Source organism: Oncorhynchus masou, chromosome 5 (assembly GCF_036934945.1).
Source record: "Oncorhynchus masou masou isolate Uvic2021 chromosome 5, UVic_Omas_1.1, whole genome shotgun sequence".
Classification (NCBI taxonomy): Eukaryota; Metazoa; Chordata; class Actinopteri; order Salmoniformes; family Salmonidae; genus Oncorhynchus; species Oncorhynchus masou.
Genome location: NC_088216.1, coordinates 52,134,131 through 52,153,599, shown reverse-complemented (window position 1 = coordinate 52,153,599; position 19,469 = coordinate 52,134,131). Strand labels below are relative to the sequence as shown.

The 19,469-nt window shown below is 45.1% G+C and overlaps 1 protein-coding gene across 4 annotated transcripts in view; it reads right to left on the bottom strand.

The window, feature by feature from the left end:
- cita (citron rho-interacting serine/threonine kinase a) overlaps positions 1-19,469 on the bottom strand; it is a 55,362-nt gene that overhangs the window by 17,422 nt on the left and 18,471 nt on the right. For all 4 annotated transcript variants that reach the window (XR_010455666.1, XM_064965929.1, XM_064965930.1 and 1 more), the window contains 20 exons: positions 18,515-18,658; positions 18,057-18,176; positions 13,417-13,587; positions 13,280-13,333; positions 12,986-13,039; positions 12,117-12,257; positions 11,671-11,796; positions 11,138-11,233; positions 10,770-10,886; positions 9,165-9,274; positions 6,974-7,148; positions 4,694-4,891; positions 4,516-4,569; positions 4,196-4,393; positions 1,997-2,190; positions 1,629-1,764; positions 1,336-1,440; positions 932-1,072; positions 554-661; positions 165-363 (listed from right to left, as the gene is read on the bottom strand). Coding sequence is in view for 3 of the 4 variants with exons in the window: in XM_064965929.1 (XP_064822001.1) it covers positions 165-363; positions 554-661; positions 932-1,072; positions 1,336-1,440; positions 1,629-1,764; positions 1,997-2,190; positions 4,196-4,393; positions 4,516-4,569; positions 4,694-4,891; positions 6,974-7,148; positions 9,165-9,274; positions 10,770-10,886; positions 11,138-11,233; positions 11,671-11,796; positions 12,117-12,257; positions 12,986-13,039; positions 13,280-13,333; positions 13,417-13,587; positions 18,057-18,176; positions 18,515-18,658 (2,641 nt within the window). In the remaining variant the exon portion in view is untranslated. The remainder of the gene's footprint in view (positions 1-164; positions 364-553; positions 662-931; positions 1,073-1,335; positions 1,441-1,628; positions 1,765-1,996; positions 2,191-4,195; positions 4,394-4,515; positions 4,570-4,693; positions 4,892-6,973; positions 7,149-9,164; positions 9,275-10,769; positions 10,887-11,137; positions 11,234-11,670; positions 11,797-12,116; positions 12,258-12,985; positions 13,040-13,279; positions 13,334-13,416; positions 13,588-18,056; positions 18,177-18,514; positions 18,659-19,469) is intronic.

Here is a 19,469-nt window from a genome sequence, read left to right as displayed (position 1 = left end):
CATCGGTTACACGTGCATAAGAACAGCCCTTAGCCGTGGTATACTGGCCCGTCCCTTATTGCATGAACAGGGAGGACCTGATCCTAGATAAGCACTCCTGCTTTCAGAGGCTTTATGAATACGGGCGTATGTCCTGTAATAAGATTGTTGGCGACACCACCCACCTTCTTCTCTTAGTGATCTCAGCTCTATCCTCATCTTCTGCAGGGCGTCCTCCAGGTCTGAGCAGCGTGTCCTTTCCTTCTCCAGGGCCACCTTCATGTCACTGTACTGCATGGGCAGTGCTGGCTGGGCCTGGGCCCCGGAACCCCCAGCCCCGTTCCCATTGGGCGCCAGCTCATCCCGCCGCCGCCCAAAGATACCCTGGCAGGAGAGAGAGGGAGCTCGAGTTAGAGGGACCCGGAGTTTCAGAAGGAGCCACGGACTTGTGTGGCATTCATTTCACATGCAGTAACACTAAGATGTATTGTGTGTGTGTTTGAGCCTGTGTGACAACAACCATCTGCTCCCTATGCAGACTGCGCCATTCGCCGTCATCGCGGCGTTCTCTCACCTTCTTTTTCTTGGTGGGCTGATCCATTTTGGCCTGGAGGAAGTCAATCAGCTTGGTCTGCTGAGAAATGGTGCCCTCCATCTTGACTTTCTCATGAGAATAAACAGCCTGTGGCGGGAGAAAGAATCAATGTCAATACAAATGCATCAGGCTACCAGCTAACGTCTCACATGGAATTAGCTGTAAGAGCTGAGCCATTCCAGCAACTACGCCGGACGTTTCAAAAAACGTAAATAAGCGTTTCTTATTGGACAAGACCACATAGTACCTCCCTTTTTCAGTCTGTTTGGTGCCGAATGAATACGACCCAGGCCAGCTGAGAACAGCTGGGCTCAGCGGTGTTAAAAACGGTCTGAGTGGGACTGAGTGTAATGTTACCTGGATGTTCTCCAGCTGGTACTCCAGGTCAGTCCTCTCAGTCTTCAGCAGGTCAGTCTGGTCCAGAGCCTCCTGCAGGCCTTGTGTCAGACGAAAGATGTGGCTCTTCTGTAGGTCCATCTGCTGCTGTAGCTTGCCTTGCTGTGGTGGGGAGGTCACCACACCAACACACATCATTCCAAGACAATCGAAAAGCTATTTTCTGTAACTTTTTGTGTAAATTGGACTAGCGTCCAGACCAGGGGTGAACCTGTACATTAAGCTGCCTCACACTACAAACAGGAGACAGGCTCCTGCCCTATGGGCTGTCCTGGCTCGGACAAAGCTTACTTACTTTGGGTAAATTAAATACAATATTGCGTATTTATTGATGTTTGTGTGAATGTTTGCGGAGTGCTCTCTACCTCGTCCATCAGCCTCTGCTTCAGCTCCCTCTCCGTCTCCAGTTTTTGCTGCAGGGTGCGGGCGTTCATCTCCAGCATGGCGTGCTTCTTCTCCAGGTCATTCAGCTGACAACACACACAACCACAAGTTCAAAGATTGTGTAGAAAAATATAATATATGCCATTTGGCAGACTCTTTTATCCAAAGGGATTCGGTACAGTGTGTACATGATGATTTTCTACATATGCGACCCCAGCGAGAATCAAACCCATGGACCTGCCGTCGCTAGTGTCATGCTATAGACAAGACTCACCGTATCAGAGAGACTCTCGGCCTTGAGTCTCTGTTCTTTCAGGGCTTGCTGCAGAGCCACGATCTCCGCCGTGTGCTCCCTGACCGCTAGCTCAACCGCCTGGCGGGACTCGGTACTGCGCTGGTCCGCACGCAACCTACACACACATGGAAAATTAACACTCCCTGTGTGCGCACAGCTGTGTGTGGGTAGCAGTAGGTTTATAGTGTGTGTGTGTGTGAAGGCATTTGCATATGTAACTGTGACATGAGCACCTTTGTATGTACTGTATTGTGTGTATGTGTGTGTGTGTGTGTCATGTATGTATGTGTGTATGTATGAAGCGTGTAAGACACGTGTGCATATATGAGGCTTGTGTGTGTGTCTACCTATTCTGCTTCTCGTTGTCCATCAGGCGCTGCATGTCCCGAGTCCTCCTCTCGGCCTGGTTCTTCTCATCCTCCAGGGCTCCCCTCCAGGCCTCCCACTGTCTCTCCTTCTCCAGCAGCTCATCATTCAGACTCTCCAGCTCCACAACCTGCTCCTCCAGCATGCTGCATGTCGTCTTCAGAGTCTCAATGTTCTACAGGCACACCAGTCACTTGTTTGATTTTGCCTTTATGTAACCAGGTAAGTCATTGAGAAGTTGAGAAATCATTCTCGTTTGCAATAACGAGGTGATACACTAATCACTTCCTATGCCGAGGAATACACTACCGTTCAAAAGTTTGGGGTCACTTAGAAATGTTCTTGTTTTTGAAGAAAAGCTCATTTTTTGTCCATTAAAATAACATCAAATTGATCAGAAATACAGTGTAGACATTGTTAATGTTGTAAATGACTATTGAAGCTGGAAACGGCAGATTTTTAATGGAATACCTACATAGGCGCACAGAGGCCCATTATCAGCAACCATCACTCCTGTGTGCCAACGGCATATTGTGTTAACTAATCAAAGTTTATCATTTTAAAAGCTATAAAAGCTAATTGATGGCCAGAAACAAAGAACTTTCTTCTGAAACTCGTCAGTCTATTCTTGTTCTGAGAAATTAAGGCTATTCCATGTGAGAAATTGCCAAGAAACTGAAGATCTCGTACAACGCTGTGTACTACTCCCTTCACAGAAAGGCGCAAACTGGCTCTAACCAGAATAGAAAGAGGAGTGGGAGGCTCAGATGCACAACTGAGCAAGAGGACAAGTACATTAGTGTCTAGTTTGAGAAACAGATGCCTCACAAGTCCTCAACTGGCAGCTTCATAAAATAGTTAACTGCAAAACACCAGATTCAAAGTCAACAGTGAAGAGGTGACTCCGCGAGGCTGGCCTTCTAGGCAGAGTTCCTCTGTCCAGTGTCTGTGTTCTTTTGCCCATCTTAATCTTTTCTTTTTATTGGCCAGCCTGAGATATGGCATTTTCTTCGCAAACCTGCCGAGAAGGCCAGAATCCCGGAGTCACCCCTTCACAGAAACTTGGATTAGCTAACACAACGTGCCATTGGGACACAGGAGAGATGGTTGCTGATTATCATTGCTATGCAGACGACACACAATTAATCTTCTCCTTTCCCCCTTCTGATGACCAGGTGGCGAATCGCATCTCTGCATGTCTGGCAGACATATCAGTGTGGATGACGGATCATCACCTCAAGCTGAACCTCGGCAAGACGGAACTGCTCTTCCTCCCGGGGAAGGACTGCCCGTTCCATGATCTCGCCATCACGGTTGACAACTCCATTGTGTCCTCCTCCCAGAGCGCTAAGAACCTTGGCGTGATCCTGGACAACACCCTGTCATTCTCAACTAACATCAAGGCGGTGGCCCGTTCCTGTAGGTTCATGCTCTACAACATCCGCAGAGTACGACCCTGCCTCACACAGGAAGCGGCGCAGGTCCTAATCCAGGCACTTGTCATCTCCCGTCTGGATTACTGCAACTCGCTGTTGGCTGGGCTCCCTGCCTGTGCCATTAAACCCATCCAGAACGCCGCAGCCCGTACAACTCATCCAGAACGCCGGCTTCCAGTTGAAGCCCGTCTGGTGTTCAACCTTCCCAAGGCTCTCTCCCAAACAAGGGCACTCATCCCCTCTGCCTCCTCCGCACTGAGGAAGTACTTCTCCACTGGCTTCCAGTTGAAGCTCAATCACCATCCGCTACAAGACCATGGTGCTTGCCTCACGGAGCTATTGTAAATGGCTGTTCCACTGGATGTCATAAGATTCACCAATGTAAGTGCTTGGATAAGAGCGGAGCTGTAAATGTAATGGTCACAAACTCCCTCACGACGCCAGGACAGCGGATCAATCACCTTCCGGAGACACCTGAAACCCCACCTCTTCAAGGGCCTCTGTACGCCTATGTAGATATTCCATTATAAATCAGTCGTTTCCAGCTTCAATAGTCATTTACAACATTAACAATGTCTACACTGAATTTCTGATCAATTTGATATTATTTTAATGGACAAAAAAAATGTGCCTTTCTATCAAAAACAAGGACATTTCTAAGTGACCAAGCAGTCATGGAACGTAATCAAACATTTAAACATTCTGGAAGGTACAGGAAACAAATGATGAGCAGACGTCCGTCACCTGTTTCTGGTTGTTGAGGTGCATCTCTCGGTCGGCCACCTCGCGGCGGAGGCGGTCCACGTCCTGTCCCAGCTGCAGGCGGTCGTCCGTCTCGTCCGTGGCCTCGTCCAGCTGCTTGGACAGGTAGAAGTTCTGTCTGTTCAGCTCGGCGTTCTCCTGGCTCAGCTGGGTCAGCTGCTCCTCCAGATCTGTGATCACCTGGTGGTGGTGGGGGTGAGGAACAAAAGCAACGATTGAACGGAGTTCAATCATTGCTTGAACGCACATTCTAATCTATATTGACATTTACTGCAATTGGAATTCCAATAAATTTTACTTACTGAGCAACTGTCTCTCAGGGCGTCAAACTTGCGTTGGATTTCATCTCTGTGGGCCTGAAAAAAAAAATAAACAAAAGTCTTGACCTCTGGTGTGATTTACATGACTGTGTGTGTGTGTGTGTGTACAGCTGTGCAGGTTGACTTGTCCCGTTGACCTGCCAATGTCCTTTCCTCTCACCCTGAGGGCAGTGATCTCCTCCTCGGCCTCGGCGGTGGTGTCCTCCAGCTCTGTCTTGGCCTGCTGCAGCTGGTTCTCCAGGGCGTGGCGTGCCGCCTGCAGCCCGCTAATCTGGGACTCCCGCTCCTGCAGCGACAACGTCAACTCCGTCACCTGGCGCTTGATCTCCAGCTTCTGCTCTTCGTGCTCCAGGCCCATCTAGAACACCACAGGTTGACGGAGGTTAAAGGGTCATGGCATTGCTTTGGATTTGATCGGATAATACAAGGGTGTGGGTAAATTAACTGCACCTTGTTTCATGAATTGTTTCTTTAGAACAGTGCTTGAGGTGAAATACTGTACCTTCGGAAAGTATTCAGACTTTTTCCACATTTTGTTAAGTTAGACTTATTCTGAAATGGATAAAAAAATATAAAAATCCTCAGCAATTACACACAATACCCCATAATGACAAATCAAAAACAGGTCTAGACATTTTTGCTGATTTATTAAAAATAAAAAACAGAAATACCTGATTTAAATAGGTATTCAGCCCGTTTGCTAGGAGACTCAAAATTGAGCTCAGGTGCAAACTGTTTCCATTGATCATCACTGAGATGTTTCTACAACTTGATTGGAGTCCACCTGTGTTAAATTCTATTGATTGGACATGATTTGGAAAGACACACACCTGTCTATATAAAAAGGTCCCACAGTTGACAGTGCATGTCAGAGCAAAAGCCAAGCCATGAGGTCGAACTAATTGTCCATAGAGCTCCGAGACAGGATTGTGTCGAGGCACAGATAACGGGAAGGATATCAAAAACTTTCTGCAGCATTGAAGGTCCCCAAGAACACAGTGGCCTCCATCATTCTTAAATGGAAGAAGTTTGGAACCACCAAGACTCTTCCTAGAACTGGCCGCCCGACCAAACTGAGCAATCAGGGGAGAAGTGATGGTCACTGTGACAGGGCTCAAGAGTGCTTCTGTGGTGATGGGAGAACCTTCCAGAAGGACAGCCATCTCTGCAGCACTCCACCAATCAGGCCTTTATGGTCGAGTGGCCAGACGGAAACCACTCCTCAGTAAAATACACAAATGCCATATTGCTTGGAGTTTACAAAAAGGCACCTAAAGGACTCTCAGACCATGAGAAACAAGATTCTCTTGTCTGATGAAACCAAGATATTTGGCCTGAATGTTAAGTGTCACGTCTAGAGGAAACCTGGCACCATCCCAAGCATGGTGGTGGCAGCATCATGCTGTGGGGATGTTTTTCAGCGGCAGGGACTGGGAGACTAGTCAGGATTGAGGGAAAGATGAACGGAGCAAAGTATAGAGAGATGAAAAGACTCAAGGCTGTAATTACTGCCAAAGGTGCTAAACAAAGGTACAGAGTAAAGAGTCTGAATACTTATGTAAATGTCTTATTTCAGTGTTTAATTTTTAATAAATTAGCAAAACTGTCTAAAAACCTGTTTTCTGCACAGTGGTCTAAAACACTGCATTGCAGTGCTAGCTGTGACACTAGAGAACCTGGTTTGAGTCCAGGCTCTGTCGCAGCCGGCAGTGACTGGGAGACCCATGGGGCGGCTGGAATGTTCCTGTCCCATTGCGCACTAGCGACTCCTGTGGCAGGCCGGGCGCAATGCACGCTGACACGATCGCCAGGTGTACAGTGCTTCCTCCGACACATTGGTGCGGCTGGCTTCCAGGTTAAGCGAGCAATGTGTCAAGAAGCAGTGCGGCTTGACTGGGTTGTGTTTCGGAGGACGCACGTCTCTCGACCTTCACCTCTCCCAAGTCCGTAGGGAGTTGCAGCGATGGAACAGGACTGTAACTACCAAATGGATACACGAAATTGGGGAGAAAAAGTGGTAAAATAATATACATTTAAAAATGGGGTATTATGTGCAGATTGATGAGAAAAAAATATATATTTAATCCATTTTAGAATGAGGCTGTAACGTAACAAAATGTGGAAAGGGGTTTGAATATTTTCCGAAGGCACTGTATTACTTGAAACTGAAGTTGCATGCAAGTGGCTTTGTAAAATGTGTAAATGCCAGCCAAAGGCAACACTTTTTGGGCTGGTTTCCCAGACACTGATTAAGCTTTACCCTGGACAACAAAAGCAATTTCAAAAGCACAAATATGCTTCATTGTCTCAGCTTAATCAATGTCTGGGAAGCCAGCCCAGTCTAACTGTGTACAATACAGGGGGCCCTTCTCTTTCCTGGCTTCTCCCCTATTTATCCAAATTCCCCTCTGGGGATCAATACATTTTATTCAACTCTGACCTCTCGGAGTCTGGTCTCCAGCTCCAGCAGACGGCTCCTCTTGCTTTGCTCCTGCTGACTCATCTTCTCAAGGTGCTCCTCCAGCTTGGCGTTCTGGGCCTCCAGCTTCCCCGCCTGGGACTCTAGGTAGAACTTCTGCTGCCTCAGCTCCGAGATCATCTCCTCCTGGGCTTTCCTGCCACAACCACAGTCAGACAGAGAGAGGGAGACCATTGAGGTTTCAACCAAAAAATGCATTCTTTGGGTAACAACAGTAAACTTGTCTGGTTACGTATGCAACTTTGGTTCTCTGAAGGGATAGGGTGGGAATGATATGATTTAAAGAGAACTGAGGGAGATGGAGTTTAGTTAGATGTGGAGTCTTTTTTAATTTGGTTTTCTTGTGCTGTAATGGCGATGGCTGGTGTCAGTTCCGTCTCCTGTCTGTTTTGTTGAATTTGACTTTATGCATACAATATATGTAAAAATGCATGTGCAGTGCATAGAAGTGGTAGTACCAACTAATGACCAACATAAAAAGGTGCCAACCAAAGGACCGTTTAGCATTTTGTCTGATCTCCAGGTATCCATGCAGGATGAATCCAGGTATCCATCCAGGTATCCATTTTGTCTGATCTCCAGGTATCCATGCAGAATTGCCACTAGCAGAGAGAGCCTAGATAGCTACTCTGTCGAGAGGGGCTAGCTGGGGCAACAAGTCGGCGGGGGAGGAGACCGTAGTGGATTGAGAGGCATGGATTGTCCATAGCCGCTGCTCATCTCCATAAATGTTGCTGTGAACATAATGCAATGCTACAGACTGCTACAAGATCACCAACTCTTTGGTTTTGCTAGCCTGAGATTGCTAACCAAGGGAAGTCCTACACTATTGCACATGAAGGTTTAAAATGTTGTATTGTCCTGATAGATTGTAAGTTACTGTTTTATATCATTATATAATCTTCGTATGAATATACCATTTTGATATATCCTTAGGTTAAATCTCTGTGTATGAGAAGTGTAATTATGTAGTTGACTGCAGGAATGTGTTCTCCCGATAACTCAAGGCCTCTCCTGAATGATAAGCCTGTGAGATGCACGGAGGAGCACAGAGAAATCCTGGGTGATGGAAAAGTACTGAAGTACATCTTTGTGGAAGGGAGGGGGTGAGAGCTAAGGGTATTAATGGACACTGCACTGTATTGAATCTATGTATTCAGCTGGTACATCTTGACTGAGTAAAAATGTGAAACATCACTCAGAGTTTGGGATCATTTGGTATGATAAATACATTTATTTGTATAATGAGATATTGGGTTTCTTATCAGCCCTGTCCTAGCTGTTTATTATTTGTGTAACTTTGTCCTCAGGCGGGTATGTCTGTCTGGCCTGCTATGTTTATTGTCTTTTGAACCACACCAAATAAGAAGTTCCCTCATGGGAAAATTGAGCTATTCTGAAGACCGCCACACTGACATGTTTTTGTTCTGGGTATAGATGCTACTGTTAGTACTGGCATGTTTTTGTTCTGGGTATAGATGCTACTGTTAGTACTGGCATGTTTTTGTTCTGGGTATAGATGCTACTGTTAGTACTGGCATGTTTTTGTTCTGGGTATAGATGCTACTGTTAGTACTGGCATGTTTTTGTTCTGGGTATAGATGCTACTGTTAGTACTGGCATGTTTTTGTTCTGGGTATAGATGCTACTGTTAGTACTGGCATGTTTTTGTTCTGGGTATAGATGCTACTGTTAGTACTGGCATGTTTTTGTTCTGGGTATAGATGCTACTGTTAGTACTGGCATGTTTTTGTTCTGGGTATAGATGCTACTGTTAGTACTGGCATGTTTTTGTTCTGGGTATAGATGCTACTGTTAGTACTGGCATGTTTTTGTACTGGGTATAGATGCTACGGTTAGTACTCACATGTTTTTGTTCTGGGTATAGATGCTACGGTTAGTACTCACATGTTTTTGTTCTGAGTATAGATGTTACGGTTAGTACTCACATGTTTTTGTTCTGGGTATAGATGCTACGGTTAGTACTCACATGTTTTTGTTCTGGGTATAGATGCTACAGTTAGTACTCACATGTTTTTGTTCTGGGTATAGATGCTACTGTTAGTACTCACGTTTTTGTTCTGGGTATAGATGCTACGGTTAGTAGTCACATGTTTTTGTTCTGGGTATAGATGCTACTGTTAGTACTCACATGTTTTTCTGAGTGTAGATGCTACTGTTAGCGGCTAACTTGTTGGCCTCAGAGAGCTCGGTGATCCGCTGCTCCAGATTCTTCATCTTGGAGTCCATGGCGTTGATGGTCTGGAAAAAGGGAATTGCAACACAAACAACACACTTAGATCCATGAAATTAAATTAAGGCCTTTTTCACCACCTCCATTTAAATTTAAGGGAATATAATGTGAAAATTGTGCCAGGGTGTGAATAATTGAGATATGGATGCAATGTGATTCTATCTATTTACGAATAATAATTCTTCTAAAATAAGTTGACATTGAAAACTGTGGGAGTTTACACAAGTATATGTTTGCACAGGCAATGATTCTTGTTTACTGTGTAATCTCTCTCACCTGTGATAAGTTGCAGGTGCCTATAGGTAAACAAAAATAGGCATCCAACCAGTTTTGAAAAGAAAAATACAGAACATCCTGCTCCATTGCACTCTAATGTAAAATGCAAGGGTGACAATATATTTGACCGCATTTGTACATCGCACACAAAAAGATGTGTTGATTGTTTATCATTTCCATGAAAATAGACATCTGGAAAAAAACTTTTTGGGTGGTTGAAATTTGTAGCCAGAGCCAAATATTCAGACAGGGGGTAAATATAAAAGCCATATCATTAAATATATGCTCTGAATGTAGCTACTGTAGAGCAATTCGACGGTAACGGTGTGATGAGGTAACGGTGTGATTGTGTATAGAGTTGTACGGTTCTTTAACTTGGCAATCATTGGTTTTTGTTTTGACGTACATTTTAAAGTGAAAAATCTGAGTCTCAGTGTTGCTCTGTTACCGTGGACTTGCCCTGTACTGAAATGCTCAACTAATACATAGGCTAATGTTACATTCAGACCAAAAACCCTTTCTGTCAATGTCAAATGTCGTCTGGCTCTGATCATAAAGCCTATTAGCGGTAGATAACTCAAGTCTATCACGTTAACTAGATTATAGACTTAAGCTTGGACTTTGCAGAGTGAACCCATGTAATGGAATACTCCGAATTAAAATCGCAGTCTTGACAGCATTCCCTTCGACAAATTGAGTGGAGCGCCAAACAAAACAAACAAAAAAAACTTAGCCCATAAACATGTCAGAGAATCTGTCCTCAAACAAACAAAAGCTGTGGCAGAAGTCTCGGAGGCTCTCGCCCACACGGCCCCATAATTGGGAGTCTAATTGGCTCACTGCTGTTCTATAAAATGTAGCCTATGTGAGTCATACAATTTTCCCATCTCCTCTATTAGCTGCAGTCACCACATTGATATTCGCAGAGATTTCCCCCCTCACAAAAAGCAAACAGTGTTGGACTGTACTGCCCTGCAAGTACTCTATGGAGAATCTACACAGCTTTGCGCAGCAATATAGTAAGGAACAGGCTACAATCAAAGAGCGCAGTCAATTAAAAAGTACAAAGCAAGTATGTGAGTTAACTTCTCCAGCTGCACCTTGTTTCATATTTTTTTGTCTTTCAGCACAGTTTCCCTGCTTGAGCAGAACTGATAAGCCTGGCAGAGAGAAAGAAGTCAAACACATTGTATTAGTTATATTACTCCTTATGAAAATTGGCATTACCGCCTTCTGTTCACTGAGGAGTTTACACTTCTCCCGGGCCTCTTCCTCGTGCTGGGCCCGTTTGGACTCCAGGCTCTCCTTGTCTGCCAGGTCCACCTTCATCTGCGCCTCCAGAACCTGGGCAGTGTTCAAAATGTTTTGAAACTGAGTAGTGCAATGCGAAGGTACTACCTGACCTTGTCCAATAAGAACACAGATGTATTTATTTCTGTTGCAAACTGTTATGGTGTGCACAATTGAACAGTACACCTAGTTCAGGGGGACAGAGAAAGCCAAGTCACTAGTACGCTCACTTGGCCACACTTTTCAATACATAAAGATATCCTTGAGACCATGATTTGCAGGCTGACTTAAAAAGTCCCCTCTACCTTAATTTTGTCCTCATAGAGCCTCTCCTTCTGGACCAGGTGAGCCTCCATCCGCTGGGCTGTTGACTGGGTCTCCCTCAAGTTCTCCTCCAGCTCCTGTACAAACAAACACACACACCATATATCACGCAAGGTAACAACAAGACCTACAAAATGAAACAACAAAATATGGAGAAAGCACTATCCACACTGTCACTCAGTCCATGACAGAGACACTTGCTTGGAAGAGCTGTTTATCCATGACACGGTGGTAGCGGTGGCCGTTCATGTTGGCATGCAGCCCGGGCCGGTGCGCATCAAGAAAGACGTCGCCTGTGTGAGCCGTGGTTTCTTCGTGGCTCGTGACAGCAGGCGGGACATCCAAAGTGAGAGAAATGGGTGTGTGCATGCCATGGGGCAGCAAGCAGGACATTCCCTATGTGTGTGTGTGCATGCTTTAATCTATGCTCTAGGATAAAGGTAGTATAGAGAGGGATAGAGGAGTGGAGGGGGGGGTCAGGGTATTAAGAGGGGACTTATCCCTTGGCTCTCACCAGGATCTTATCAGCCATCTGCTGGATCTGCTGGGATTTAGTCTGGATGTCATCCTTCAGCTTGTTCTCTCGTCGCTCCACCATCTCCAGACGCTTCACCTGGTTCTCCAGGGTCTTCCTGCCCTCCTGCAGGACACACACCAAGTTCTTAATAATACCCACATGACTGTCAACAACACTGAAATCAGTGGAGGCTGCTGAGGGGAGGACGTCTCATAATAACGCCTGGAACGCAGTGAATGGAATGGCATCCAGCGCATAGAAACCATATGTTTGATACCATTCCACTAATCCCGCACCAGCCATAAACACGAGCCCGTCCTCCCCAATTAAGGTGCCACCAACCTCCTGTGACTGAAACACAGTACATGGATGTAATACAATAGATCATTACAATTAAAAACAAATACATTTTTTACATAAACACAACACATGAGCAACCGTACCTCGGTCTCTCTGAGACGTCGTCGGAGGGAGTCGCTGGGGTCGGCCTTGCCGCGCAGCCGCTCAAGCTCCTGCTCCAGACGTTCTTTAGCCTGCCGTATGTTCTGCAGTAGCTCTGTGGCTTCTGTACTGGCTTTCACCGCCTGGGGGTCAAGAGTCAAATTAGACATTAGGATTCATGCCTTTTTATTCCCAAGAACACAGGCAGCAAGGGCATGACACAATATAAATAAATGGCACTGCCATTTAGCCAAGAAACGTTTGTACCCACAACTTCAGTGAACTGTGAATGTCAATGACTGATTACATCAGAAGCTATTCAAAGCTACAGTTGAAGTCGGAAGTTTACATACACCTTAGCCAAATACATTTTCACAAATCCTGACATTTAATCCTAGTAAAAACAAGGTCAGTTAGGATCACCACTTTATTTTATGAATGTGAAATGTCAGAATAATAGTAGAGAGAATGATTTATTTCAGCATTTATTTCTTTCATCACACTCCCAGTGGGACAGAAGTTTACAAAGTAGATGTCCTAACCGACTTGCCAAAACTATAGTTTGTTAACAAGAAATTTGTGGAGTGGTTGAAAAACGAGTTTTAATGACTCCCACCTAAGTGTATGTAAACTTCCGACTTCAACTGTATGTGCCTATTGGACCACAGTGGTGACAGCTGATGACTAACCGTGATGACTAACCATGACTAAGCTATTCTACGGTGACATCCAGGACCCCTGTGTGTGTGTGTGTGTGTGTGTGTGTGTGTGTGTGTGTGTGTGTGTGTGTGTGTGTTTGTGTGTGTGCGTGTGTGTGTGTGTGTGTGTGCGTGCGTGCGGGTGTGTGTACTATGTACTTTAGAAAATATACCTTGGAAAGTTTGTCTTGGAGTTCCAGGATTTTCACTTGCTGTTCAGCATTGGTCTGAAAAACAGTATGAAAGATTCGCTGACTGTAATGCCAATGTGTGAAATGTATCTATTAATAATGGGACGTAATCTCTGCAGAAGGCTGAGGCCAAAACGCATCAGTGCAAGGCAATACATCAATTATTGATATTATCCATTTCATTCTCTATGGGACTATACAAAACGACGATTCGACACCCAAAGATTTTTGAAGAGTAATCCACAATACAGTTCACCCATGGACAGGACGGCATACCTTCTCCAGTTTGGAAAGGAGCTCCTCCACCTCAGCTTTACCCTGCTCCTTCGCCTTGGGGACAGAAATCCGACATGTTAGCATTCTGACTGCACCTGCATTCACCTCCATGGAGGTCCTACTCAGTATTCACACACCTTCTGGATCCTCTGCTGGTAGTCCACAGCCTTCCTCTTGAGCTCCTCGCTGGTGTTCCGGGAGTCTCGGAGCTCTGACTCGTACAGGTCACTACGGCGCCTGGCGGCAGACAAGTCCTCTTCCAGCTGCCGGATGGTGACCTGCATCTCCTCCAGCTGGGCATGGTACTCCTACGGCCGGGCGCACAGAGAAAGACAAGGGTTCAGGGTGTGTGTGTGTGTCTGTCTCCTCTAACTAGGCATTATACTCCTGGAGCACAGGGAAAATAAAATGTCAGGAGTAGTTCAAGAGCATTATACTGTATGCAGGCCAAGATGAACATATTCTGGGCCCCTGGGAATTAAAGTCTCATGAATGTGTGTGTGTGTGTGTGACTGGCTCATCGTTTCTGCGGAGTTGTCGTGGAGGATTTTAAAAGGTTTTATAATTACTATAATGACATCCACTCTTCAGGACGGAAAACATCATCCTTATAATCATCACACTGTCAAAATAAAAATCCTCTTTAGTCTTTTCCCTTCATGATTTACACATACCCGCTTCTAATAATATTGTTGATAATATCCGACAAGAGCTGGCTTGTTATACTAACAGCAGTAGAATGAGCCTCTCATTGAGACGGTGGGGTTAAAAGCCTCTTACCTGCCGCTCTATAGTACATGAGCATGTGGAGAGGATGAATCACAGACAAAGAGAGGCTTGCTAAGCCTGCTGATCCCTACTCTGGGTGTGGAACACTCTCTCACACTGCTGCCTGCCTCAGAGGGCATCAATCACTGGCTCCTAGACCAATCACTGGCTCCTAGACCACAGACAATCACCCAGAGATTCACACCAGACCAGAGAGTTAGAGACTGCAGAGGTACGCTAGGCTAGTTTCTACAAAGGATTTTGTGTGTGTGTGTGTGTAGCTCCTTGTATCTTTGTTTAAAGGGACGCAGAGTTATAAATATAATACATGCCATTTAGCAGACACATTTATCCATAGCGACTTACAGTCATGCGTGCAACATTTTACATATGGGTGTCCCGGGAATCGGACCCACTACCCTGGCATTACAAGCGCCATGCTCTACCAACTGAGCTACGAAGTAGTGATGGGGGGGGAATACACAACTCAATACAGTTGCATATCTGGATATTATTATATCGTATCGTTTTGACAATGTCACAATATTATTTTTGCTAGTTGGCTGTACCTTTACCAAAACTCGGAGTCAATTTGTTTTCAGAGATTTCATTTCCATGACTGATCAAAACGTGTTCTCTCATCCCTCTGCAGCAGACATATGGTTAGCAAAATGTTCAGAACATCGAATCGCAATAAAATCACAGTATCGAATCCCAAAACATATAAAATTGTGAGAGTCGCAATACATACTGTATCGGCACCTAAGTATCATGATAATATTGCGAGGTCCATGGCAATTCCCAGCTCTACTCCAAAGGACCGCATAATAAAGCCATACTCTCTATGACAAAGTGTGTGGGTATGAGCCTCATTTGTCGACCAGTATTTACATGAAGGGTCACAGAATAAGGTAATAAAGACAATGATACTGTACAGTTAGTGATGAGTGCAATAATACTGTATTAAAGAGCACATACACTGTATTAAAGAGCACATCCAGCTCCCGAGTGGCGCAGCGGTCTAAGGCACTGCATTTCAGTGCTAGAGGAGTGACTACAGACTCTGGTTTGATCCCGGGCTATATCCCATCCGGGTGTGAACGGGAGTCCCATAGGGCAGCACACAATTGGCCCAGCGTCATCCGGGTTAGGCCGTCATTGAAAAGTAAGAATTTGCTCTTAAATGATTTGCCTAGTTAAATGAAACGTAAAAAATAAAAAAAAATAAAAAAAAATGCATTATGCATTATAAATATGAAAAGGGATTCTGTATGATGACCTTACAATGTAGATATGAGAGAGTGGAAAATTAACACTGGACTGGCTAGGCCCAGGCTACAAAATGAACTAAGGTGCTCAATGACCATTCAGTGCTTGCAGGATGTTACATTATTTTTTTAACCTTTATTATACCAGGTAGGCAAGTTGAGAACAAGTTCTCATTTACAACTGCGACCTGGCCAAGATAAAGCAAAGCAGTGCAACACAAACAACAACACAGAGTTACACATGGAATAAACAAACGTACAGTCAATAACAAAATAGAAAAGATCTATATACAGTGTGTGCAAATGAGGTAAGGTTAGGTCACTACCGCAATAAATAGGCTGTAGTGACAAAATAATTACAATATAGCAATTAAACACTGGAGTGATAGATGTGCAGAAGATGAATGTGCAAGTACAGATACTGGGGTGCAAAGGAGATATGAGTCTCCAGCTTCAGTGATTTTTGCAATTTGTTCCAGTCATTGGCAGAACTGGAGGGAAAGGCGGCCAAAGTAAGAATTGGCTTTGGGGGTGACCAGTGAAATATACCTGCTGGAGCACGTGCTTCGGGGGGGTGCTGCTATGGTGACCAGTGAGCTGAGATAAGGCGGGGCTTTACCAAGCACAGACTTATAGATGACCAGGAGCCAGTGGGTTTGGTGAGGAATGTGAAGTGAGGGCCAGCCAACGAGAGCATACAGGTCGCAGTGGTGGGTTGTAGATGGGGCTTTGGTGACAAAACTGATGGCACTGTGATAGACTGCATCCAATTTGCTGAGTAGAGTGTTGGGAGGCTATTTTGTAAATGACATCGCCGAAGTCAAGGATTGGTAGGATAGACAGTTTTACGAGGGTATGTTTGGCAGCATGAGTGAAGAATGCTTTGTTTGCGAAACAGGAAGCCGATTCTAGATTTCATTTTGGATTGGAGATGCTTAGTGTGAGTTTGTAGGTGTCCACATATTCTAAGTCAGAACCGTCCAGTGTAGTGATGCTGGACAGGCGGGCAGGTGCGGGCAGCGATCGGTTGAAGAGCATGCATTTAGTTTTACTTGCATTTAAGAGCAGTTAGAGACCACTGAAGGAGTGTTGTACTGCATTGAAGCTCGTCTGGAGGTTTGTTAACACAGTGTCCAAAGAAGGGCCAGAAGTATACAGAATGGTGGCAACTGCGTAGAGGTGGATCAGAGAATCACCAGCAGCATGAGCAACATCAATGATGTATACAGAGAAAAGAGTCAGCCCGAGAATTGAATCCTGTGGCACCCCCATAGAGACGGCCAGAGGTCTGGACAACAGCCCCTCCAAGTTGACACACTGAACTCTGTCTGAGAAGTAGGTGGTGAACTAGGCGAGGCAGTCATTTGAGAAGCCAAGGCTATTGAGTCTGCCGATAAGAATGTGGTGATTGGCAAGAGTCGAAAGCCTTGGCCAGGTCCATGAATACGGCTGCACAGTATTGTCTTTTATCGATGGCGGTTATGATATTGTTTAGGACCTTGAGTGGGGCTGAGGTGCACCCATGACCAGCTCGGGAACCAGATTGTATAGTAGAGAAGGTACGGTGGGATTTGAAATGGTCAGTGATCTGTTTGTTAACTTGGCTTTCGAAGACCTTGGAAAGGCAGGGTAGGGCATACATAGGTCTGTAACAGTTTGGGTCTAGAGTGTCTCCCCATTTGAAGAGGGGGATGACTGCGGCAGCTTTCCAATCTTTGGGGATCTCAGACGATACGAAAGAGAGGTTGAACAGGCTAGTAATAGGGGTTGCAACAATTGCGGCAGATAATTTTAGAAAGAGATGGTCTAGATTGTCTAGCCCAGCTGATTTGCAGGGGTCCAGATTTTGCAGGTCTTTCAGAACATCAGCCACCTGAATTTGGGTGAAGGAGAAATGGGGGAGGCTTGGGCAAGTTGCTATGGGGGGGTGCAGGGCTGTTGACCGGGGTAGGGGTAGCCAGGCGGAAAGCATGGCCAGCCGTAGAAAAATGCTTATTGAAATTCTCAATTATCGTGGATTTATCGGTGGTGACAGTGTTTCCTAGCCTCAGTGCAGTAGGCAGCTGGGAGGAGGTGCTCTTATTCTCCATGGACTTTACAGTGTCCCAGAACGTGTTGGAGTTTGTGCTACAGGAAGCAAATTTCTGTTTGAAAAAGCTAGCCTTTGCTTTCCTAACTGCCTGGGTATATTGGTTCCTAACTTCCCTGAAATGCAAGAGTCCTGATCATAGACATAGGAGTAAATTGTCTGTGTTCTAGATTTTGGGAAAGTCTACAAAATGGTGTTTCCCTTACTAGAACCTCGAGAGGACATGTCTTGAGTTTGGGACACAACTTTAGTTGTGTGACGCATACAGCTCAGAAAGGCAGAGGGTTAGTTAGTAGGTTTGGTGCTGTATGTATTAAAGATCAGTTTTGGCCTTTCACATGACCTGATCCAACTCATACTCTGCAGGGCTCTATGCTGACTTGTTTTTACAAGAAACACGTGTGCAGCTACGTTGAAAGATGTAGGAGCACAATTAAAAATATTTGCGATATTAGACATAGCTTCTAAAATACAATTCCATTCCGCACAGCAAAGTATTTCAGCGCATTTGCAAGTAAAATGGTTGCACTGTAGAGCCCTGCTCTCGCATGCTTGATACGTATGGCCCTCTGGGTGAAAACTCAGTAAGCATGCGGTTCACTGGTAAGGAAGGGGTTGATGAAGTGAAGACAAAGTTGAAGTGTGATTCTACCTGCTCCTTGATCTCCTGCAGCTTGCTGCTTTGCTCTCTGATGTCATGCAGCAGCTGCAGAGCCTTGTCATCCTCCTGAGACACCTCCACACGGGCTGCCTCCAGGCTGCGCTTTAAGCTCTGTGGAAACACACGCACAAATAACACATGCACACACAGTAAATAAATCACAACGCATTCAAATATATCACCCTATAATGCGGTAGGTCTACTCTAATCAAATGGAGAAATGCATGACAACACCGCATTATCATCAGTCATGCATATACTAAACTATATGTGACACATTAACAAAAGGTTGTAATGAAGAAAAATAATGTAAGAGACACTGTCCAATATGCACTCAACTGTGTTGATATGCAACAAGATATTTGAACACAGAGTTATCACATTACTTTTCTAGCAAACTGGCTGTAACCGTAAGGAGTTTGGATGGACACATAGCATTAGGTACTCACACTGCACTCAGTGATGTAGGTGGCCAGGTCCTGCTCCAGGATGGTCCTCTGGTTCTCAGAGGCTTTGAGCTCCACATCCTTTTGGTGCAGAACTGACTCCAGGTCAGTCATCTTGCGCTGAAACCTAGAGATCTCCTGCTCCATCTAGGAAGGAAGCCACAAGGGACACCGACGCTAGCTATTATAACGTGACTCAAACGTTTATTTTTCAGAGTTGTACAGTGTGTAGAACAAGTATTTGATACACTGCCGATTTTGCAGGTTTTCCTACTTACAAAGCATGTAGAGGTCTGTAATTTTTTATCATAGGTACACTTCAACTGTGAGAGACGGAATCTAAAACAAAAATCCAGAAAATCACATTGTATGATTTTTAAGTAATTCATTTGCATTTTATTGCATGACATAAGTATTTGATCACCTACCAACCAGTAAGAATTCCGGCTCTCACAGACCTGTTCGTTTTTCTTTAAGAAGCCCTCCTGTTCTCCACTCATTACCTGTATTAACTGCACCTGTTTGAACTCGTTACATGTATAGAAGACACCTGTCCACACACTCAATCAAACAGACTCCAACCTCTCCACAATGGCCAAGACCAGAGAGCTGTGTAAGGAGATCAGGGATAAAATTGTAGACCTACACAAGGCTGGGATGGGCTACAGGACAATAGGCAAGCAGCTTGGTGAGAAGGCAACAACTGTTGGCACAATTATTAGAAAATGGAGGAAGTTCAAGATGACAGTCAATCACCCTCGGTCTGGGGCTCCATGCAAGATCTCACCTCGTGGGGCATCAATGATCATGAGGAAGGTGAGGGATCAGCCCAGAACTATACAGCAGGACCTGGTCAATGACCTGAAGAGAGCTGGGACCACAGTCTCAAAGAAAACCATTAGTAACACACTACGCCGTCATGGATTAAAATCCTGCAGCGCATGCAAGGTCCCCCTGC